This window comes from Phoxinus phoxinus (genome assembly GCF_949152265.1).
Source record: "Phoxinus phoxinus genome assembly, chromosome: 12".
NCBI classification, from domain to species: Eukaryota; Metazoa; Chordata; class Actinopteri; order Cypriniformes; family Leuciscidae; genus Phoxinus; species Phoxinus phoxinus.
The window spans coordinates 8,600,450-8,625,749 of record NC_136887.1 but is presented as its reverse complement, the minus strand read 5'-3'; the positions used below and the strand labels follow the sequence as shown (position 1 = coordinate 8,625,749).

At 42.1% G+C, this 25,300-nt stretch overlaps 1 protein-coding gene across 1 annotated transcript; it reads left to right on the top strand.

Moving 5' to 3' along the window:
• On the top strand, window positions 1-25,098 carry LOC307008458 (nuclear GTPase SLIP-GC-like). Its single transcript, XM_079631251.1, has 15 exons — window positions 1-308; window positions 414-629; window positions 733-927; window positions 6,625-6,803; window positions 9,262-9,298; window positions 9,695-9,778; window positions 9,926-10,022; window positions 10,145-10,260; window positions 10,788-10,967; window positions 11,058-11,215; window positions 21,337-21,460; window positions 21,612-21,720; window positions 23,644-23,777; window positions 23,863-23,947; window positions 24,070-25,098. The coding sequence occupies exons 1-15, from the start codon at window positions 30-32 to the stop codon at window positions 24,123-24,125; spliced, it is 2,049 nt and encodes a 682-aa protein (XP_079487377.1). The 5' UTR covers window positions 1-29; the 3' UTR covers window positions 24,126-25,098.
• Window positions 25,099-25,300: the final 202 nt, after the last annotated feature.

The following is a 25,300-nucleotide window of genomic DNA, read 5'->3' as shown; positions in this document are numbered from 1 at the left end:
TGAAGATCAAGTTTAAGGCAGAGCAAATCATGAAAAGAGTCACTGACACCTTAGTCCACACAATCATTATGCACAGAGACATAATTTCACAGATAAATAAAATGAATAATCTCAGCAGAAAGAAGGTAACCATTGGGATTTTTGGAAAATCAGGAGAAGGGAAGAGCTCTCTATTAAATGCAGTCTTGGGGAAAAGAGATCTTCTGCCATCTGGTTGTTTTGGTGCATGTACAGCAGTTGTTACTCAGGTGGAAGCCAATCTGACTGACTCCAACTACATAGCAGAGATTGAACTCTTATCGAAAGAGGTTTCTTAATTTGTATTCATTTTACTGTGCTTTTAATTGGAGTTCTTTATGAATATGTAAATAAATCAAACTTGAAGGAAATAAAGCCTTATTGTGCCTCTGCAGGAGTGGGAGAAAGAGCTCAAAGATCTTTTCAGAGTTTTGTCTGATGAAACTGAGGACCGGGATGGTGACTGGTTTGAAATTGCTGTAGAAAAGGTCACTGCATTGTATGGAGCTGATGCCGATAAGAAAACATTAGAAGAGCTCAAGAAAGACATCAAATTTGATGAGATTGAAACCTTTTTGTCTATCAATAAGAGAACAATCTCAAACAATGATGTAAGTTAGTAGACTACATATGTTAACTCCTTATGGTTAATAACATTAAATGTATAATGAATTTGTAAATGAATATATCCAACATTTCTTATTTTCTCAACAGTGCTCTGAATTTGCCAGTGTTGCTGCATCTTACATTCTGCACAGTGACTCCAGTCCCGGTGGCTGGTACTGGCCCCTTGTGAAGAGTGTGACCTTTAAGGTTCCAGATTGTCATGAACTCCTGGAACACATTGTGCTTGTTGATATTCCTGCCACTGGAGACTGCAACAAGTTAAGAGATGGCCAGTGGAAATCTGTACGTATATTACTGCACTCATTTCCAATGAACCTTTTGCTAAGTATAGGCTACACACACCGTCTTGCGGAAAGTTACTTTACACATTGACCAATAGTATACATCATCACACCATATAGGCTCCACCCATTGGCGTTCAGTTGTTTAACAGCTGACACATGCCTACACTGGATGTGAGCATCACGTCGCGTCAAAAGCAAATAGAACGTCCTGGTTGCGTATGCAACCCACCTTTCCCTGAAGGAGGGAACGGAGGATGTAGTCAACGTCGACTGAATGGGATCACACTAGGGAGCCAATTGTCTTTGAGTATCTTTAAAACAAGCCAATACACATTGGGGTGCGAGATCTGCATCTCACACTCCGCCCCGCGGCGTGGGTATAAATACGGAAGAAGATGCACGCACCATTTGCTTTTTGCTGAGGAGCCGAGCAGAGCCCGGGGTCAGCGGTGGTCCAGCAATAGTGGCGAAGGGACTACGTACTCCGTTTCCTCCTTCAGGGAACGGTGGGTTGCATACGCAACCAGGACATTCCCTTTCAGTCGAGAACGTCAGACGTAGTCGATGTCGACTGAAAGGGATCCCCCATTGAAAGCGCCACTAAAGCTGCCACCTTCCAGTGCCTAGACAAAAGCCTCCTGATCCTCCTGACATTTTTAGCGGAAATAGGACAGGGCTGAGGCCAGGATGTCACTGCTGTTCGCTCAGTTAGACTTGGATAACACTGGGAAAGCGTACCCTGTCTAAGGAAGGAAGGGTACACTACGGAAGCCACACCCTGGCCGTAGGGAGGTAACATGTGGAAAATACACGTATGGGCTGGGCGAATTGACGGGCAGCACAACATTTGGAATGTCACTGGGGTGGCTCCAGCCTATACAGGGGGGAGACAACACCGAACAGCGACGGCAGAAGAACTCTGCCAAGGGAAAGACACGGGCTCACCGTATGGAGCCGTACCGTGGAAGAATACACATATGGGATCACCGTAGGGATTGCAACATATGGACCCAGCCTAACACAGGTTCCACACTGCTTACGAGTGGTAGGCCTAGCACCGGACGTTCCACCACGTCCAATGCCGAAGGGGTGCGGAGGAACTCAACAGGGTTCGGTTTAAGAGGGAACTCTACTGGAGCAAGAATTGCACACGTATCCAGTCCATATGAGAGGAATGGCGCAGCAAGCCGACACTTCGAACCGGGCTCACAGTGAAACTGGCGTCATGAGAAGGGAGCCCACGCAGCAGCGGTTTGACTATAGGTGTCGCCCAGCCCCCAACTCTAGAATATCTGTCAGCGAAGCAAGCTGTATCAACACCTAGGCAGGAGCACACACTCACTTCAGAGGAGCTAACCACCTAGATGGACACGTACATCTTGGGATTTTCACCAAGATGAAGGCAGCCCCCATTTCAGTGGGCCAACCTCGCTTGGAAACAGCCTTCCCTTTCTGCTGACTTCCTTAACAGACAAGAGCTGGTCTGAGGTCCTAAGGCTTGCGTTCTGTTCACGTATAACCACAATGAAGCGGACGGACAGAGAAAGCCATGGCTGGGTCTGCCTCTTTCGGGGCAGCGCTTGCAGGCTCACCACCTGCTTCTTTAGAGGTAGGAACCTTAGGCACACATCCAGGTCAGGGTCTCAGCTCATGAGAGTTAGCCGACCCGAATTCCAGGCACAACTCATTGACCGAAAGTGAGCAACCCTACCCTTTAGTAGAGACCATGCAAGCAGGATAACTGTTTCTTTAAAAACATAATTTTTTAACTGTGGCACAGGGTCGGTCTCTCTGCAGTTAAAGAGGGGCACAAGGCAGTTACCTTGCTCCCTCAGGAACCTGACGATCAGGACGTGCTTCCCAGGTACTGCATCATGATGTGCGTCAAAGAAAAAATAGAGGCAACATCATTTTGAGGGTGGAGGACACAGCCCTCACTCCAACCCATCTTGTAGGAAAGAGAGCACTGAAATGGCCGAACGCTTTCAGGATCTCCTCACGGAGAAAAGACTCCCCCAACGAATAGGTTCCACTTCTATTCTGCGTAAGCAACACTTCCTCTTAGGGGGTGGTCTCGCAGAAGTGATGGTGACTACCACATATTTCCTGCAGTAACCACCTGAACCTCCGCATCCATTTTTAGGACCAGCCTGGAATCTCTCCAGGGGTCTGAGTGCAGGTGCCATCATGCCCCGAAAGGCAAATGGTGCGTGCATCTACTTCCTTATTTATACCCGCGCTGTGGGGCGGAGTGTGAGATGCAGATCTTGCACGCCAATGTGTATTGGCTCGTTCTAAAGATACTCAAAGACGATTGGCTCCCTAGTGTGATGCCAAGTCGATGGTTTATTTAATGCACTTGTGGTTTGTGTTGGAGGACTATATGTTTGTTCAGAGCATTTTGTTTTGTAAACGAGGCAAAGTGAAATTAAGAGTTTGCAAAGAAACTTTTGTTAAAAGATGAAGCAGTCAACTGTATTGGATCTGACAGCAGCTGCATCACAAACTGCAAATAAATTATTTCATATTGCTTTGTCTGTACACGGTAAAAAAAAAATGCATGGATGATGTTTCCAAAACACTTACTCGCTTGCAATAGTGCGTGGGCGTTGATACGGTTTCTTATGCCGAGATGTTAACCAATCATAAGTGTCCATTTTATTGACCCCAATAAAGGAGCCACCCCTTACAACGGATCACTTCAGGAGGTGCAGAATGAAGGTTGAAAATAATTGGTTTGCCGCATATATATTAGATTTTTTTTGTGTGCAAAAATCTCTCAACATTACAGGTTATATTACCTGTACATCTTTTTTTTCTTCTTATATGTATTGTCTGTTCCCGTGCACAAATGAGTATGTCTAAAGCCCCTTTCACACAGAGATTCCAGAAAATACACGGATAATGTGTCCCGGGATTTGTCCCGGGATCATTTGATTTTGGTTCATTCACACTGCCAGTGATTTTCTTAGATCTGTGAGTGCGTTCACACACGGGTAAGATCCCGCAAAGACACGTGACGTCAGGATGAGACGTGTAACGTACGTGTCGAAAACATGTAGGCTACACTCAAGCCCCGTTCACACCGCCAGCGACTTTGTCGCTGTATGTCGCTAGTCTCTGTACTGTGTAGTCGCTTGTGGGCGTTCCTAGTATTGTCGCTCTAATGTTATTGATAGACTGCCATATCTATCTATACTACAAAATACCATCACAACAAGTGATATATACAACTATATAATTTTAATTTGACTAGGAATTAGGCTAAAAAGAAACAGTATGCTGTTGGGAGAGTGTTTTATTTTACCACAGCAGTGTTCATTGGATTAAATAATTTACTAGATTACCAATCGATCAATCAACAAATTAAACTCACTCATACTGTCATAAATTACTAAAACGTCATTCGAATTTGACAAATAATACATTTTCTTGTCCCTAATAGTCAACATAATGCAGGGGAAACTGTAAAATGAACTGCAGCAGTGCTAAACTTGCATCATAAAATTACAACACTCGAACTATAAATGTATGAATTAAACTCACTGAGACTGTCGACAGTTTCTTTTCCATGCATAATTTTATTACATCTATGAATGTGGTTACAGTCAAATCATATAAAACAGTAGCCTGGGTGCCAGCCCGAACCCTGCCCACAACATTTTTTGGTCGGGAAGTTCGGTCTGGACTCGATCTGTTGAGGAGTAATTATGCTCGGCTCCCAGAAGGCCGGGCCAATCAAATTTGCCAGGGCGGGCTTTAATCGATGATGGACAGATGATCTGCGGTTACGTAATCACCACGTCATCAAAGAGCGGTTGGGTTGAATTGGTTTTCAACAAAGATGACTGCAGCTGGAGAATTGAGATGTTTAGATTCGGCTATCGCGTCTGAATTCATTTTAAAAGACGAACAGAGTACCGCAATCAAGGCATTTGTCGATCGGAAAGATGTGTTTGCCGGCCGTCGTTCCTACGGGATTCGGCAAAAGTTTAATTTATCAGCTGGCTCTGATGGTCGCTAAGAAGACGGGACGCTATGAAAACCAATGGAAGAGATGGGCTCACAATCTCTTTTCTCTGAAGCCTCAGATGAACACGCTTCTTCAGCCTGGTCTCTTTCGTCGTCTTATTCGTCGTCTTTCGTTGTCTTTTTAAATCAGTCAAGTCGCGTTGCAACCGTGTTATAAAGTTGAGACAGGGCCGACAAATGCGAGAAGATTTATTTGCTTTATTGTAGAGATCTAATCCTAAACGGAGAACTTGTTCGTATATACATACACCTTTTGTATTTCTCTCAAAAATGCTAAAAATGCTATTCGTGCTTGTAAGTACTCCGCGAATTCTTACATTCTTTTTACAACAACGGCAAAGATTGTTTACACTCATTAATTTACTACTTCTTCCAGCCCGTGCAGTTGAGCTCTGTTGACAACTATGCGTTGCTCTGATTGGTTGTAGGTCTATCCAATTGAGTGCAGAGGTTTTTTTCCCCTGGTTCGGTTAAGACACGCCTCATAATCAAAGCCCTATGGAGCAGTATCAGACTCACATTCTGCCTAGAATATGAGTATGACGAAGTCAGGCTAATAAAACAGTGAATTAGCCCTCAAACTCTTCTGTCTTGCCTGCACTCGAGACGGTGACGTGAGTGAGCTTTACTGAAAGTCTTCTTTCCTATTGGTTGTCGCTCGCGAAAATCGCTTCTCATTTGCATAAAGTTAAAATTTCTGAACTTTTGTCGCGTGTCTCGCGCCGCTTGACACGCCCATATTCTGTCGCCAACGGTCACTGTCGCTAATGTCGCCGGAAGTTACCAGCGCTCCTTTGAAATAAATGGGATCGTGTCGCTTTGTCGCTGCGTGTCGCTGGCGGTGTGAACGGGGCTTAACGCATCGCGTACCGTTCCACAAAGCTGGCGAACGATCTCAGCTTCAGTGCGGATAGTAAGGAGCTCCCTGGTCTCTGCTTCGTTCCAGTTTGCAGACATTTTTTCGTTCTTTCTTTGTTGATGACGAACACAAACTTTCTTCTAAGAGCAATAGAGTTGCGCGATGGCACGTCATCACTACGACACACCCCTTATGGCATTGATCCTGGCTTTTGTTCACACAGGGCGCGTTCCGGGACTGATCCCGGCAATGTTACTAGGTCCCCAACCCGGGATCGATCCCGGCATCAATCCCGGGATGTGTTTGCGTTCACACAGAAGGCACTCTGGCAATTTCGCGGCAATTTCGCGGCAATTTCCCGGGATCAACGCGCTGTGTGAAAGGGGCTTATGTGATGGGCTTAAAGTAATGAGCATCACATTTATAAAAAAAAAAAAAAAAAAGTGGTAACACTTTATTTCGATAGTCCACTTTAGACATTCTACTAACTATAAGTAACTTTGCAACTACATGTCAACTAACTCTCATTAGAGTATTAGTAGACAGTAGTAGACTGTTAGGGGTTAGGGTTAGGAAAATAAGTTGACTTGTAGTTGCCAAGTTACTTATAGTTAGTATAATGTCTAAAGTGGTTTATCGAAATAAAGTGTTACCAAAAAAAAAAAACTCAAATATGAATGTGGTAATTTATAAAGTAATGTAACTTTACTTTACAAAAAAGTAATCTGATTACGTAATGCATTGCCCCCAACCCTGAATGCTACTAAAAGCACATCATCTAACTCACTATTTCCAATCTTGTAGAAACTGAGAGAGTGCTCTTTTGTGTGGATTGTAAGTGCTATTAATCGAGCAAGCACTGACAGTGGCCCTTGGGGGATTTTAAAGCACTGCATTGAAGAACTGGGACCAGGAGGAGAATGCAAAAGCATCAACTTCATCTGTACAAAGACGGATGATATCAATCAAGGAGCCTATAAGAGGTTAGAATTAGAATCTTTTTGCCATTTAAGGTGTCATGATTAAAGTCCCTGTAAAGGCAATAAAAAAAAATTCTAAACACATTATAAATGTTAGAAATGTATTGCTAAAACACTTTACAAAGACTGTGAAGTACTGAATTGTGGAGTTAGACAGTTAAACAGTTTTTCATCGTTGCTGTGTTCAGGATTTTGTGGGTGGGATTAAAACGGTGGCTCGCCCCTACTGTGGATAACGCACTGGAGCCACTGACGCTGGCCCCTCCCCCAACAATAGAGCACATTCGCATCAGTTCGCCGCTCAATCGCGAGTTACTGTCAATAATTTTAGTTACTACAGCCTACAGTTTGCTAGCTAGCTATACCTTCATCACAGAAATGTGTATTACCTGGATGCGATCACTTACACAACAGATCGGTGTCCTTATTTAAATTTCCGAAAAACGTCCATATCAAGAAGAAGAGGATTCATTTTGTGAAGAGCCACCTTGATGGAGAGCTGAGGATCACCGCCAAGACCCGCCTCTGTAGTGATCATTTTACACAGGATAGTTTTATAAACTTTCATCTGAGACAACTGGGATTCACTGATAATCCGCAGTGAAAAGCAGTATCCCCTAATATCACCGTCGGCACCTCAGTAGTATGTCCCAGTACAACCGAAGCCTGCAGTTTCAGGACCGCAGTTCCAGGACCCTAGTTTTTTGTGACAGCGCCACCTACGAACTGGACGATATAGCGGCGGCTGGAGTTTCAGGACCCAGATGTTAAGTTTGTAAGATCCACCTATTATCTTAAGTCTTGTTTGAAAGAAAAAAAAAGACTTGGGACCTTGTGTTAATTCTTTTAACAAATAAGATTATGGAATAGAAAAACTCCTGCAGCTGGTGGATTAGACCAACAAGTAGCATCAAGCTACATGACACAGTTTAAAAGATTAATATTACACTTTAACTTAAAGTTCACTTTAAACCACCATCGAGTATTTGTATCATATTCTGGTCGCGGTTTAAAATGGTTTTTAAGTAAACAAAAATTAAAACATTATATGCAGCTAATGGCTACACCTTGCTTAGCGTGTAAACATTCTTTATTCGCACAAAAATCACACACAAACCACGTATACTCGAAATCGTGCATTTATAGCTTCTTGTTTCAGATGAACCGATGTGTCTTTAACTTTATCACGGAGGTCAGAATGAGGAAGTGTACACAGGACCGCGTCATGCAGAAGGGCAGGAGTATGGTCACGTTGAACCACGTGAGATGATTGACAGCTGTACAGCGAATGAGAGGAGAGACAGAGGTTTGAGCTCTTCAGATCGCATTATTCAGTGGGAAATGAATAGAAATGTTATTCTGTATGACAAAATATTTTACAAACGTGTTGATAAATCATTATTTCTCCAAATATGCGCACCATTGGACTAAGAGCCCTGGCGGATGCTGTATATTGCATGTATGTGAACACAAATAAACCAGAGAAAACGTGCTTTAGGATTTCTATAAAAAAAAAACGACAGTACAGATTTATAATTTTGCACTCCTGTCATAAATTAAGAAATTAATGTCACTGCAAACCAGTTTTATCATAAACAGTGGTCAAATATCGAAGCTGGGGTCTAAATTAGGTTAAATTAGTGTTTTTGGTTGGTGGCGCTGTCTCAAAAAACTAGGGTCCTGGAACTGGGGTCCTGAAACTGCAGCCTCCGGTTGTGCAGGAATACCCTTCTCCGGCAGCTTTCCCTCGAGTGGGCGTGGTTTCAGCGCAGCCAGCGGACACGCCTCCAGCGTTTGAGAGCAGAATACTGCTAATTTTTTCAAGATTTTTATAGCTTATTTTATTTACTTTTATTTTTTTCATTCAAATTGGGCTGGGTGGCTAATAACACATTTTTCTGTGGTGTGAAAAACTCAGAACACATACTTAATTTTGACTTTACAGGGACTTTAGTATTGGCAGATATCCCTGAAGTAGGTATCAAAGATGAATCAACTTGTCTCTGTGTCTCTACTCTCTCTCACCAGCAAAAAAAACCCCATAGTGTTGGCCATTTGAGCCAGTCGAGAAATGTTAATCGTTTTGCTTTTTCAGGTTTCTTGACATGGTTTGGAGCAGGGGTGTCCAATCCTGCTCCTGGAGGGCCACAGTCCTGCAGAGTTCAGCTCCAACCCCAATTAAACACACCTGAACATGCTAGTCAAGGTCTTACTAGGCATACTAGAAACTGCCAGTCCAGTGTGTTAAGACTAGTTAAAGCTAAACTCTGCAGGACAGAGTTTGGATACCCCTTTTTTGGAGAATGGTTGACGGGGGACAGGACTAATTCAGTCTGACTGTAATTTGCGTAATGTCACAAACAGCACCCCTTTAAACAGCTTGTCGCAGCTATTTTGTCCAAAACAAAGATCAGATTTTCAAAACAACAACACTTTGTGACTTTTTAATATTTATTTTTAGAGCTACAGGGGTTGGAGGCCAAATCTCAGGAGACAAGGTTTGGAAAATCTTTAACTGTATAGTATGTATTTCTCCTTTATACAAGTTTTCCTTGAAAGTTTGTAATGAAATATTTTTTATTCAGATTAAGTAAACCAATACCAATACCTTCAGTCCTGAAAATAAACTAATTTTTAAATTGAAAAAAATGCCATCTTTTTAAATGGCCATTTCATAGTCCTTAAAATAAGCTTGAGTGTAATAAGTACAATGTGTTCCAGCTCTGAGCTGACTTCATGTAAAAAAATTCAAGCTGTTTTTACATATACAGCTAGTTTGAGTACATTGACTACTGATTTACAGCTTGTAAAATCAATCATTGAATTACATTTCACACTGGTTTTCTTTTATTATACATTAAATTAATATATTGTTGTTTTATTATTCTTATAAGGATCAGAAAAAAGTATGCTTACTTCATAGAAATGAACATGCCAAGAAAAGAGTCAAGGAAAAGTTTGAAAATTCCGAAATCAAGGTATTTTCTTAAATTTGACCATTTTTAATAATTTCTGGTAATATATGATTTATTTATGTATGTATATATATATATATATATATATATATATATATATATATATATATATATATATATATAATATATAATCTTTTTTTTTTTTTTCAGAAAAAATTCCACACTGATGATAATTTCCTTAACGTCTTCACTGTAAGTTCCAATGCCTTCTTCGACCATGATTTAAATCTGGAACCTAGTGAAACAGGTAAACTATCCTGTTTACCAAACTACCGCATTATTCATTATTCAAAAAATGAATCACATCATCTAAAGTTATTTTACAAGCAATGCAGTTAAAGGACTGACCAAAATCACACACTTCTGTAGAAATCCCAAAGCTGCAGGATGAACTGAGGATTCTTAACAAGAAAATCAACAGAGAACTGACCAGAGATTATGTCAATGAAGCAAAGGGAGTTTTGCTGGATAAAGACAAGAAAACGGTATGAGTCTGATATTTTACATGCACATTATCAGACTGATCTCATGAAATGGCGTATGTACAGTATGACACGCCAATTCGTATTCCATTCGGCGTGCTATCAAGACGCATAATCGCTTTTTGGCGTGTTTTTCAATCACATCTGGGGATATGGTTCGTTTCGGCGTAGACTAGCACGCGGAATCACATCCGGGGATGATGGTTTGTTTCGCTCAGAACATTTGACAGATGTTGTGCCGAATTTTGACTCCCTGCCAAATTATTACCCCACTCGTTGAAGTCAGTACCTGATTCCCTAATCCTAACCACACTTCTAATTCCTAACCCCTCACCCACAACTAATCCTAAACCTACCCATACTAGGGCGTAGACATACACGCGGATAGCTCAAAATGCGTACAGATAACACGTATGTTTACGCAAAGTCATGATGTCATGTTGACATTATATTCATATTATATTTCAAATCTTCAGAATGTGCCAATACATTATCCTGTTATTCACTGCTGTTGTGTGGCTGTGTTCCAGGTTGAGACAAAAGTCTACATGGAATTAGAGAAAAACCTAAAGAAGGCATTGAATAAATTGGGCAGTCGTTTTGACAGAATTTATAGTGATCTGGAGCAGTGTCTCTCAAAAGGAGTGGATGAATCAGTGCAATTATGTGTTGCTTCCACAAAAGCAATGGTATCCCCAAATAGACACCCCGTAAGTGTTTTTTTATTTTTTTTATGTTGTGCAAAATTAATCATAATTTTCTTGCTCTTTTAATTGCATTGGTATTTTTGTTTTTGTCAGGATACTTATGAAAGAACATTCCATAAAATCCTTCAAGCTTTGTGCAAGAACGGCGGATGCTACTGGTCGAAAAATTGGGATGTAATCCTAGATCTGAACAAGCAATTGGTCAAACACTTGCAAGAACATATTGATAAATATTTCAATATGATTTTCCCGTAAGTCCTATTTTATTATTCCATATAACATGTTAAGTAAGTTGTACATGTTAGAGTGTTAGTATTAATGGATCAAGTGTTGCCGAAAAAGATGCGTCTTCAGCCTTTTCTTGAAAATGGCTTAGGACTCAGCAAACTCGGGTTGAGTTAGGCAGATCATTCCACCAGCAGGGAAGAGTCCAGGTAAAGGTCCGTGGAAGTGATTTTTAGATGGCACCACTAGGCGCTGTTCACTTGCAGAATGCAAGCTTCTGGAGGGCACATAGACTGAAGTAATGAGTTTAGGTATAGAGGTGCAGAGCCAGTGGTTGTTCTGAAGGCAAGCATCAGCGCCTTGAATTTGATGTGAGCAGCAATTGGCAACCAATGCAAGTTTTTTAGGAAAGGTGTGACGTGTGCTCTCTTCAGCTCGTTAAAGACCACTCTTGCTGCTGCATTCTGGATCAGATGCAGAGGTTTGACAGTGCAAGCTGGAAGGCCTGCCAAGAGAGCATTACAATAGTCAAGTCTGGATAGAACACGAGCTTGGAGGAGTTGCGTAGCTCCGATAGGGAGGGCCTGATCTTCCTAATGTTGTATAAGGCAAATCTGCTGGACCAGGCAGTTCTAGTAGTGTGGTCTGTGAAGTTCAACAGATCATCAATCACAACTCCAAGGTTCGTGGCTGTTCTGGATGGAGTTATGGTTGATGAGCCTAGCTGAATGGAGAAGTTGTGATGTAGTGTTGGGTTGGCCGGGACCACAAGCAGTTCTGTCTTCGTGAGGTTGAGTTGAAGGTGGTGCTCCTTCATCCAGCAAGAAAGGTCTGTCAGGCAGGCTAAGATGCGAGCAGCTACCTTCGGGTCCTCTGCTTGGAATAAGAGGTAAAGTTGTGTCATCAGCATAGCAGTAGAGGGCCATAGACCAAAGAGGATCGGTGGGAGGGTAAGACTGAATGTAAGTTTTGCCGAAAGGTGACCTGAGGAGGATTGTGTGTTTCCTGAGCAAGGTTGAGGTTAAGAGTAAGGAGGCTGTGATCTGAGGTGTGCTTTGTTTGGTGTGACTACCTTATGGTCAGTGGAGCAGTAGCGTGTGTAAATAAGGTCCAGTTGGTTACCTGATTTGTGAGTAGCTGCAGTAGATGCTTGTTTGAGGTCAAATGAGGCAAGCAGAGTGTGGAAATCAGCAGCTTGAGGCTTTTCTAGGTGGATGTTGAAGTCTCCAAGAACTATCAGAAGAGTACCATCCTCAGGGATGGATGAGAGTAATATATCCAACTCCTCCTGACCTGGGGGACGATAAACAATTACAAAATTGATTTTAATAGGACTGGTAATTGCATGTGATTCAAATGAGCTGTTGTCACACGAAGATGGTAAAGGATAGAATGTCCAATCTTTGGAGATAAGCAGACCAGTACCTCCACCCCTCCCGGTTTCAGCGTGAACAGGTCAGCTCCCAAAGTTTGCCAAGGCCTGTCTGGCATCTCCGTTGGCATCAGCGGCTCTTTGACGTTCTTTCTCTCTTGAATGCAAGTTCTACATTTCAGTACCATATCATTCAGCTGGCTGCTGAGCCCTGGCCACCATACCGTCTGTTTGGCCCGGCCCCTGCACTGTAACCCCCAGGTGTCCCTCATGTAGTCTCTGCAGCACATCACCTTGTAAGGCGAATGGGATGACGAGCCTTGTGCCCCGCAGCAGCAGTCCATCAAGCACTGTCAGCACTGTTCTATCAGGCCAGTAACGTCTCAGCTCTCCCTGCAGTTGCCGTTTGTCAGGCCAGCCGTCTGTGCAGTACTCCATCAGTGCAGAGCATGTGCTGTCTGCCTTCAGGTGCTCGCGCAAGCTGCTCAGATAATCTCCACTGACAGGAAAGTTGCTGATGACAGAGTCTACATAGATGTTGGTGTCCTCTAGTAGGCTTGTATCTGTGTGTGCTCTTGCGGTTCGTATGGGAGAACGAGATAAGGTGTCAGCTGTCCACAGGCTTTTGCCAGGGACATGATTGACTGTATAGTTGTACCTCATGAGTCGCATCCTAAATCTTTGGATTCTTGGTGGGAGGTCATCCAGAGCCTTCCCGCCCAGCAGACTCACCAACGGTTTATGGTCAGTTTCCAGCTCAAATGGTCTTCCCAGGATGAAACAGCTGAACCTTTCACACGCCCATGTTGCAGCTAGTGCCTCCTTCTCTACTTGAGCATAGCACTGCTCTGTTGGTGTCATTGACCTGGACGCATATGCCACAGGTGACCACCTGGCGTCGCTCTTCTGCAGCAGGACTGCCCCCAGGCCAAAGGAAGAGGCATCAGCAGAGATTTTTAGTGCACTGTTTGGGTTGTATAGTGCGAGCACTGGTGTGGATGACAGCTCTGTTTTTAACTGATCAAAGGCGGCCTGCTGCTCTGTCCCCCAGTACCAGTGGTTCTTCTTGGACAGCAGGTCTCTTAACACTTTGTCTTTTTCAGCCAGGTTAGGCAAGAAGCGGCCCAGCTGATTGACCATGCCCAGAAACTCCTGACATTTTCAAAAACTTCGCTGACATTTTTAGGTGCGTCCATCTCTTGCACAGCTCCCGTCTTCTCTGGGTCTGGCTGCACTCCATCTGCTAAAATCACATGACCCAGGAATCTGACTGTATGACGTGTGAGCTCACATTTGTCCATGTTGAGCGTAATGCCAGCCTTTTGTGCCTTCTCTAGCACCGCCTGTAGCCGCATATCATGCTCGCCCTGCGTCTGTCCCCAGACCAGGATGTCATCCATGTGACAAAGTACCCCGTCCAGGCCACCGGTCACTTCGGTCATCATCATCCTTTGAAAGTGCTCGGGGGCTGAAGCTATGCCAAAAGGTAGCCGGTTAAAATAGTAGCGCCCAAAAGGCGTGATGAAGGTGGTGTAATTGGCAGACTCTTTTGTCAACGGTATTTGCCAAAAGCGCATATTGGCATCTAATTTGCTGAATACTGTTGCGCCAGCTAGCATGTGTGCTAGTGTGCTCGACTGAAGGCAGGATAAACTTTTCTCTGCATACTGATTCATTCATCCTTGTGAAATCCACACATATGCGAACAGTACCTGCCTTTTTCGGCACCACCACCATCCCGGCGCACCAATCAGTCGGCTCCTCAATCTTGGTGATTACGCCCATCTTCTCCATACGGTCTATCTCCTCCTTCACTTTTCCTATAAGCGGCAGAGGGACTCTGCGTGGTGCGTGGAGAGAGAAGGGCACAGCCTCTGGCTTTAATTTAATTGAGTATGGCCTCCGAACAAGACCCAAGCCGCTACACAGCTTCGGATACTGTTGTTTCACAGATTCTATGGTGATGCTATCAACCCTGCACACAAGCTGAAGCTGTTCTATACCAGGCCTTCCCAGCAGTGCAGTGTGCAGGTCTTTTACAACATAAATGTCCTCTGTTGCTGTCTTTTTGCCTCTGCGCAGTGTTTCTCTGGCTACCCCTAGGACAGAGAGTACATTGCCACCTGGCCCAAACAATGGGCGTGTCGACACTGCCAGGCGCTTCACATCAGGTCCATCTGTAATGTCATAGTACACCTCGGCTGGCAGGGCGGTGACATCAGCACCAGTGTCAATTTTAAAGCACACTTTTTTTTGTCTCACTTGCAGCTGCACTGTCCACGGGTCTTTTTCAGCATCCACGGCTCCCAGGAATAAACTCCCTTCTTCTTCTGTAGTGACAGCGTTCAGAGATTTTGCACTGTTTCTGCACACTTTGACATAATGTCCCATTTTTCCACAGTTGTGACACACAGCATCTGTAGCAGGGTATTCTGATCGTCCATTTGAGGGCATTTTCCCACATCTATAACAGGCCTTTGAACCTTGCTGTGGCCGTGCATTAGGTATATATTTGCCTGGTGTTTGTGCTTGTGGCTGAGGCTTTGAGGGAAATTTAGGTTTTCTGTAACTTTTAGCATACACAGCATCAACATTGGAGCACTTGCTAGCACCGCCATTTTCTCCTCTTAAGTCACACTGCTGTCGTCTAACTTCTTCCGACTGTCTTGTCTTTGTTATAGCAGTTTCAAGGGTTAAGTCTCTGTCTAGCTGTAGCTTTTTTGAATATGAGACATTTCTCAGCCCGACCACTAACCTGTCGCGTATCAGCTCATTCTGTAATTGTCCATAATTGCAATGTTCAGCTAATCCGTATAGAGCAGTGATAAAAGAATCCACCGTTTCTCCCGGCAGTTGCACACGCTGATTGAACTTGGCTCTTTCGTATATTACATTCTTTTTAGGCACAAAAAATGCATCAAAGCCCGCCTTAACATCCGTATACTTCTTCCTCTCATCTGCCGTTAGCGTTAGCCCCTTAAGCACATCTTCTGCTTCATTGCCCATACAATACACTAACGTGTTTACCTGGTTTTCTTCCGACGTTGTGTTTAAATTGCTTGCAAGCCGAAATCGGTCAAACCTCCTAATCCAACGCTCCCATTCTTGAGGCTTGGTAAAATCGAATGGCTCTGGAGGTTGTATTGTGAACGTAGCAGTTGGTGTAGGTTGCGCCATATCTGCCGGCTCGTCTCCCATTCCTCCGCCAAAATGATACGCTTTGTTTTACCTTTTCTTTTTCCTTCCCCGCTTACAAGTCGGCCACTTCTGACACCATGTCAAGTTATTCATAAAAAGAGGTTCGTACACAACGTCTTCAGAGCCTGTCTTTATTTAGCAAGCCCGTACACAGCAGCAATCGGCCCGTGTCTAAACATAACTTCCTGCTCACCACGCCCCGTACATGAGTCACCCCTTCTTACTTCAAAATAAAAGCATTCCTTCACTATTATACCATAATACCACACCGGTCAGGTGAGGGTTGTGTGAGAAAGTGAGATTAGTGGAGAAGGCTTCAGGTGTGTCAGTGTCCTCTGGTCTGATTCAGGTCTCAGTCAGGGCCACAATGTTGACCCCTGATTGACTAGAAATAGATTTTATAAAATCAGCTTTGTTTACAGCAGACTGGCAATTCCAGAGACCAATAGGAAAATAAAGTAATGTACTAGAAGACACAGGAAAAGTACGCAGGTAGTTAGGATTGCACTGCCTCTTACGCGTGACGTGATTTACGTGTGTTAGTAATAGAAGGAATTTGGAGGCACATAGTAAGAACAAGTTGTGAAAAAGAGGAAGGAAGGAAATAACAAAAAACAATACTCAAGTGCCTTGTCTGTGTCCTTGCTCTGTGGAGTCGCGCAGGTAGAGTCGCTGGTCTTCCCACTCTTCGGTCTTCAGACGAGGGCTGCCGCATTGTACTCTGAGTACAGCTCTATGAAATATTAATAACCAATCATAACTTGTTATAATTGATTATGAATATTTTGATAAGTTAATCGGATTAACTTTATGTAGCTACATTAACATTACAACCAATTACTCAGTTCATCCTGTAAACCCTCAATATTGGTTATTAACCCATTTGTGCCCAAATTTTTCTGAATGGTTTCATGCATATAGTCGTGTTAATAGTGTCCTATATGAACATATTCTGCATTTATTTTCCCCAGTTTTTTTTTTTTTTTTCTTGAAAATCGTATTTCAATGTGCGGCAACTATAGTTGCCGGTGGGCAAATATGTTGTATGCACCCCCTCAATGTAAAATATGAATAGGAGGAGAACATTTGGCATCATGGAGGAGGTGTTAGTAAAATTCTTAAATCTTAAAACACAACAAACAATAAATCCATTTGTCTTAACCCTTGTGCGCTGTTCGGGGTCTTTTTGACCCACATTTCTAACTTTCATTCATGGATAACATGGATAATTTGACACGGTTTAGTGTAAGATTTTTGCACATCTTTTGGAAAATGCAGTTCCCTTTCAAGGAGGTAACTTCAACATTACGTCAACTGAGACGTATATGGGAACTCCTCCCTTCTCCATTTTTGCTGAAATCTTATAAGCTAACACCAGCTGAGGGACAGCTGGCCAATTGACGCGAAGCATGCAAATACTGACAGGTTCGCGGGCAGTATAAAATGCATGGGCGTGACAATTGCGTCAGAATCTCTTTCTTCACGCTAGAAATCAGCCATCGTAGAAGTTGCATTAGAGGACTATCAACTTTTCTTCGAAGCATCCAATGGCTACTACATGCCAGATATGTGCGGGCCCCCTGGACCCGCCGGACCCTCACGAGTTCTGTGTCGCGTGCCTGGGCCTCGCCCACGCCGAAGCGGCACTGAATGACGAAACGTGCGCCCACTGCGCCGAGCTGCCAGTGCGCGCCCTCAGAGCCAGAAGGGAAGTGGCTCGAGCAACAGTAGGGATGAGACCCACTGCCGCCAGCGAGCCGCTGGTGGGCCCTCCCCCGCCCGAGGACGAGGTTTTCGACGCTGTCAGCTTCGCGGACGCGCCTGACCAAGACCAAGAACGCCCTGACCAAGAGGGCCCTGCAGACCTCCAGGAGGAGCTCGTCGGGGTCCTCGGTAAGGCCATCACGGAGCTGGACCTCACGTGGAGCGCCCCGGATGAGCCAGTGAGAAGCAAGCTGGACTCGTGGTTCCTCCAGTCGAGCCGTCGTCAGACTGCATCAAGGAGAAGTACCCCGTTCTTCCCGGACGTCCATGAGCACGTGGTGAAGTCGTGGGCTGCGCCCCAATCGGCGTGCACCCACTCTAACACGCAGGCCATGTTCGCGCACGTGGACGGGGCGGAAGCCCACGGGTATGTGCGCATGCCTACCGTCGAGGAGACTGTTGCCGCGCACCTGTGCCCGTCTTCGTCTGCGCTGGGTTTGGACCGCAGCCTGCCCTCCAAGCCGTGCAGGTTCACAGCCCACCAGGCAGACAAGGCCTATGCATCTGCGGGGGAGGCAGCTTCAGCTCGTCACGCCATGGCAATCCTGCAGGTGTTCCAGGCAAAGCTGCTCCAATCCTTGGACGACGGCGCAGTGGACTCTGACGTCATCAGGGATCTGCGCGCGGCAACGGACCTCGCACTGATGGCCACCAAGCGCTCTGCACAGGCTATCGGCCGCTCCATGGGATTTATGGTCGTCCTCAACAGGCACCTATGGCTAACCTGAAGGACTCCTGAACGCTCCAGTCAATCCCTCCGGCCTCTTTGGTGACGCCGTGGAGTCAGTCACAGAGCGTTTTTCCGAGACGCAGAAGCGCGCCAAAGCGATGAGCCACGTGATGCCCCATCGCTCACTCCAGTCACCTGCGAGGTCCCGCTCTTCTTCGGCTCCTCACCAGGCTCAAGGACAGCCTAGACAGCCCGCCGTGGCGCCCCGCACCGGACGCTCGTTTCGGCCGGAACAAGCAGTGGACAGGGCCTGGAAGGAAACGCCAGGGTCAGAAGAGGAGCCCGCGCCGCGAGAGAACCAGCGCGCCGTCCTCGGCTTAGTTTTTGACACGATTTAGTGTAATATTTTTGCACATCTTTTGGAAAATGCAGTTTTTAAAGTAACAAATTATCACTTTAACCAGTAGATGGCTATTTGCTATTTGACTAACTGAAAGACATATTTTCACAACTTTTTCCAGTTGTATTCATATACATATTATGAATTAATAATAATATGTAGATATGATTTGTGAAAAGTATGCCTTTTAGAGCTCTGCAGCCATCTACTGGCTAAAGTGGTATTTTTTTTACATTTAAAACGGAATTTTCCGAAATATGGGCAAAAATCTTACACTAAACCATGTCAAATCCATCTTAATGAATGAAATTTAGAAATGTGGGTCTTTTATAAGGTGAATTTGACATTTAAAAAAAATGTCAAATGTTTTTTATATATCTTAAAATATTTTTCTATATATTAAAATTATTTTTTTTACATTTATTTATATACATTTTGTGGAGTAAAAATGTCCAAATGTGAAGTAAAAACATTAATAAACTGAGTAAAATGACATTGTGAAAACAAAAACAAAAAACAATTTTTTTGTTACAATATTATACATTTTGTTGCCTGGGGCTCTAAGACTCCAAACAGCCCGACTGTAAACCACAAACGAAACACGCACAAGGGTTAAAGTGGTGGAACAAAGTTCAGAACAAAGTGCAGCCACATCAGGGCATTGTGTATCAAAAAGTTAAATGAAAATAAATAAATAAATACAAATAAATAGAATGAAGAAAAATATATATCTATATAACAAACAAAAAAACAAATAACAAAATGGTAAATAACAAAAATAACAGTGCATACAGATGTCATTTAAAGGGTTAAGTTATGTTTATGCACTAAACAAGACCAATAACCTTGATTTATTAACCTATTAACACAGTATAATCCATTTTCCCATGATATATGTACTTACAAGGCATTTGCCCACCGGCAACTATAGTTGCCGCTTGGACTTTTGACTAAGTATACAAAAAACTATAGATCTCTTGTAAGATGTGTTTTGTTTGGATGATTCTAGAGACCTTCATGATTATATAGATATATATATATGTCAACAAAAAAAATCGTATTATTAACATGAAAATGACCTTTCTTTGGGAGGGTTTGCCTTTGCCATGCTTCCTGGAAGTAGGCATAGGAAGTTGACAGCCTCATGTGACAGGAAGGAAGTGAATACCTTTTTTTTCTTCTTGAAATCCTTTACTTGGTTGTTTGCTTGCATGTCATTGAGACATTAAACATGGATAACATCTAGACAAATACTTACAAAAGGAAAATGACAACTATACACTGCGGCAACTATAGTTGCCGGTGGGCTTAAATGGGTTAATTGATTAACAGAAATGTACATTTCCGGGGCATGGGAAATGTCTTTCTTACTTAGTACTACTAAGAGCAAGTAGCCAAAAAATCTATGATTAGTGACTCCGGATATGAGCTTGAGACACGGACAACTTTACGTGTGATATGAACAAGACTTTATTAACTAGACTTAACATTTAAACTACTCTAACATACACATACATACATGCATACAGTTTACCAAGGGAAAGAGACTGAAGCAGAATATAGGAAAGCAAGAAGTTATAGCATTGTTTGAAATTCAGCAGATCATAAGCCTTGAGCAAACCATCAGTTTAGTTCTAACACGCCCTTCTTTAAAAGGGGTAAGGATACTTAATGTATCAAATAATGAGACTAAGTTTGATACTTGCATGTCTCGCCCATTTGAATTAAACTGTCCTGATGCAATTTGTGGAGACTACAGTTGATTTTTGCTGATGTTGTCGTGATGAGAGAGAACCAGTTGGAGTCAGAGTCTCTTTGGTGAATGGAAAGACAAGGCCGAAGCCTGGCACAAGCTTGGGGGGTCCTTGGGGGACTTCTAGTTCAGCATCATCTTCACATTAGGACTTCTCAGGAAGGACCAAACGAGTAAGAGGGCAAGAAGCAGAGAGCCAAGAAGCTGAGAGAGAGAGAGGGTGATCTTGTGATCAGTGATTTTATAGCGTGAAGATGTCACACCCTCTGGGGGTCTGTGAGCCAATAAGAAGTGTTTCCTTTAGAAGGAAAATTTTACGACCCATTGTGTTCTAGGAGGCATCTGAATATGTAATTTAATTGGGTGTTTAAGAGAAGAATCTTCAAGATTCTAATATTACTAATGCGTCACAAAGTTAGCTAAATGTAATTTAAATTAACAAATGGGGGACGAAATTTGGAGTTTATAGAGACCAAACATGTCACGCATGATTTTGGTTAACCATAGTTTGCAAAGTTTGAAACACTAACCCATTAGAGTTTACAAGAAAACATATGTCAAACCACATAAAAGGAAAATCATGAGATTGAAAAATTAGATACATGTTTATACATTTCTCAAGTGGTTATATATATATATATAGAATATATATAGGATTAACAGGGTTTATTTCTCCTTCTCAGTCAGAATTAAGTGAGTGTCACAGCCCTCTGCAAATTCATTTTTCGGGTCGTAAAAATCTTATCAGTCTTGAGGTGTCCTGTAACAGAACACTGGCTTCATTTGTGATGTTAGTTTTGGGGGAAGTTTCATAGACCTTTGTTGGGAGAGTGTGTTTGCTGGATTATTCATTAAATATAATTAATAATTAGTGTGTGTCGGATTGGTCCAGACGCTACAGTTATCTGGTCATTCTTGTATTAGATTATATCATTACAACAATATTCTGTTTTAAATTAAACTCTCTATTTTGTTTTCTCTTGGCTTCAGTGTGACTGGAACAACAGGGAAGTCAGTGCAAGAACAAATTGACAAGTTCAGTATCATCCAGAGTGACTCCGCTTCCCCCGGATCTCCCATATTACATCACATTCAGAACTTCATCAATACAGAAGTGAGTTCAGTTGTCCTCTTGTGGGCACTCAGGGGTCTTAATACGAGCCTGGGTCTCTCTGTCTTTACTTGTCTTCAATCTTCCATTACTAAAGTAAGCAGGGACATTGATTAAAAAACAAACTTTATGTGTTTTCCCCCTATTTTGTAAGGAAACTAAACTGAAGGCATCGCTCAAAAGAGGCGTTGTTGATACAAAGAAGGACATCTACTCATCAATCCAAATAACCATTAAGAAGGAAATGTCTTCTTGCTATGAACGTGAGCTAGAATTAAAAGTTACAATTAAATAACTAAAGAAAAGTGCAAAAAGTGTCATTGAAAAAGTCTGACAGTCTGTCTGGAACACGCAAATACAGACAAGTGGAGCGATACAAAACGAAATGTGAAATAAATGAATCCTGAAAACTTTCTTTACGGTATTCAGATTGTAGACTTGAAATTAAGCCTTTCCCCGTTATTATTTGATTCACGGGACTGGACACCAGTTATCTTGCCTAGAAAAATCTTTTTGTGTCAGCATAGGAGAGAAACTTGAGAAGATGTTGTATTCGTACCAGGTCTATGCATTTCTTGGTGTTTCTCTGAAGTAGTACAGTACGATTGAGCTTATATACGCCACTGAGGGACTTACAACTTCCTTGTAAGGTATGTTGCTTATGTTTAAAATGGAATGTATACCTCATGCTTACACATGGCACAATCGACTTTCCATATTAAGAAACCATCCCTCGGTGGTACATTTGCATCAGTGGAAAACATTCCTTTCCTTGTGAAGAATATGCCAACTGAACACATTTGCTGTATCATCATCAGTGGAACATGTTACATTGCACACATACTTCTGTTCATCTTTCTCCCAGCTCTTCTCCCTCTGTCTCTGATATATGATCCTTACACACATGGGTTCGTACAATCTATAGTCTAGCTCATGCATTTTAAACTGATTATGAATACTAATAAAAAAATAATACAGAACCATAATATTAAATGAAATATTAAAAGATGAAATTTTAGTCTTCACAGATCCCACTGAGAGACACTCAGCAGTAGTTTTTTTCTGCATTGGCTGCCTATTATTAAACATCGTATACATTTTTAAATATTGCTGATTACTTGCAAAGCATTAAATGGTTTAGCTCCGCAGTACTTGAGCGAGCTCTTAAAGGAACACTCCGACTTTTTGGGACTTTAGCCTATTCACCGTATCCCCCAGAGTTAGATAAGTCCATACATACCTTTTTCATCTCCGTGCGTGCTATAAGCACTGCTACTTGGGCGGAGTGATAACCGCAGCACCATCATCTAACCATGATTACTATTAAAGACACATTACATTTATTGAAATGCATTTAATTAAATGAAAACAAAAAAATAAAACCATTGGAAATTTCGATAGGGGATTGTTTTACATATCATAATATTAATTGATGTTAAACTCCACATTTCCATTTAACGTGAAGTTAGACATGGAATAGCGTAGGGTTATTTCAGGTTTAGTGTAACTGTGTTACTATGGTTACCAATGTTTATAGTAGCGGATTAATTTCGAACTGTAATCAAACTGACTGGAACTACCTGTGCATTAGACGGTTTTACTGCACACCTTCCAGCCAATTAGAATCGAGCATTTAAAATAACCCGTGGTATAAAATGAAGATGACTTGACTTGACTAGTTGCACGCTGCCACAAAGGCTGGATAGCCCGCGGGATGCCTCTTCCTCCTAAAGTTGGGACTGGAGCCATGGTGCGCACAGACCTCCCTTAGGAGGGGTCACTCACAGGAACCTGGGCAGAGTGATGTCTTTTTTTTTCTTTTTAATCCGATCTCCCCCTATTGGCAGCCGTGATTGAGGGAACACCCAGATTGCCGTGTTTAGACACCGGCTCATGCAGTAGTGTTCCCATAGCATCAACACCATGACACAGCATCGAAGTTCCACTTCGTAGGGGAACCAAATATTTAAGTTTACAAGGCATAAAAAATGTGACTTGATCAAATAAATATTAGAATGGAGACTATCCAGCACTGACCCAGGGCTGCCGGGCCATCCTCGTTGTTGAGCTCTGATTTACTGTATCATTTAATAAACATTTTCACAAGCCACCAATGCAAAATGGTACAATATATAGATTAGCAGTGTTAGCAGTTTTATTTTTAAACCGAGTGTTTCTTATTTTAGAAGCTGCAGCAGTGACTGGAATCGGATCCATGAAGAAAAGGCAAGAACTGCTGATAACCACAGTCGATACAATAAAACATGACATGTTCAACAAGGCAAAAATGGAAATGCTTAAAAAGTTCAAAGATCTAAAGGTACTGATATCATATTAAGACATTCATGTATTTAGTTGTCCAATGACTAAAGCCAGGCAGAATCTTCTCTTGTTTCTTTGTGAAGCTGTACATAATGGATGCTCTTGAATCGGGACTTAAGAGATCAATGGAACTCTCACTGGCAAAAACCAGCAATATCAAATTGATGGGTAAGAGAGAATGTCATCCTATTTTGTAACAGAAACAATAGTTTAAAAAATATATATTTTGTGATGTGAAATGTTGACTGATTAATCTCAATCACTCCCTAATATGTAACATCTGTCTTTAGATGTCTCGCAAGAGATCGAAGAGCTGGAGAGACTCGCAGAGAAACTGTCAAACTGAGGTCATCAAGCAACAAAAGGCCCGAGAGAAGTAGAGTTGACAGATTAACATGGGAAACAGATTTTAAGTAAATGTTTTCATAGTTTTACATTAGATTACTCACATTAATGTGTTGGTATTTCGGTAGTTTTTAAATGGTTCATCAGATTTCTTTGAATCTTGGGTTTTATTTTAGGGAGAAAACTGCATGATACACAAACGGTGCATTCATTTATTGCACTTTTTATTACCATTTTTTTTTCATCGTGGCAATTTACAGTAGAAAATGGAAATGCCATTTAAAAGCTGCGGGACAGGTGTCTCATTTTCAACAACCTTTGTGTGATGAACTTCAACTTGATGAACTTGATTCATTTAGATGGAAATGAATCAAGGGTCTTTTTTTTATTTTTTATTTTTTTGCAATAGTACAAAGCAGATCTGTTCTTTCTTAACATTCTTTACACTAACATTGTAGTTTTATTCTTATCTCATGTACATCGCTAATCTTTGATATTTCTTCATCTTATTTTAGCATGAAAGTAAATTCATGTCATACGTTTTGAAGTCCTAAATTTGTGTTAGCAAATATTTGTGATGGATTGGAAGTTGTACCGATTGAGCCGTTTCTCCTCCCACTCACCTGAGCACGAGCAGAAACGCTGAAACACAGCCGTCACATACAGAGCTCGCCTCACTCACAGCACTCAACTCAAACACAAAGAGCTGTGGTGACCAGCTAACAACAAACAACTTTCACTTGAATAAATAAAATAGATTGTTTTTTGTATTTGGCTTTAAATAATTGCAAATATATTGTTAAATATATAAACAAGGTATGCAAAGAGCGCTATGTGGGTATAAAGTTAAGTGCTTTTTAACGTTAGGAATGTTCAGCTTAATCATGCTTTAAACTACTCTTCTTGTAATAAATCATTAAAAAAATGATTTAATTGAGATTTTGATTTAATTCTCAATAAATAATGAAACTGATATCTACTTTACTGTTTACTTATTTATAATGATTGCTTGCGAATATAAATGTGAAATGTCTTTAATCACCAATTTTGTGCTTAGAAAGCACACAAAATGTGTACATGAATATACTATTGTACATCAAACATTATTGTTATTACAGCGATATTGGCTTTGATATCATCCACCGATAACATTCAAGCACAGGCGCACCAGCTTTG

Coding starts and splice junctions, on each gene's coding strand:
- LOC307008458 (XM_079631251.1), top strand. CDS start 30: ATGAAAAGAGTCACTGACACCTTAGTCCACACAATCATTATGCACAGA. Junction 9,299..9,694: donor GCCAAATCTCAGGAGACAAG/GTTTGGAAAATC, acceptor TATTCTTATAAG/GATCAGAAAAAAGTATGCTT. Junction 21,461..21,611: donor AGAACTTCATCAATACAGAA/GTGAGTTCAGTT, acceptor CTATTTTGTAAG/GAAACTAAACTGAAGGCATC.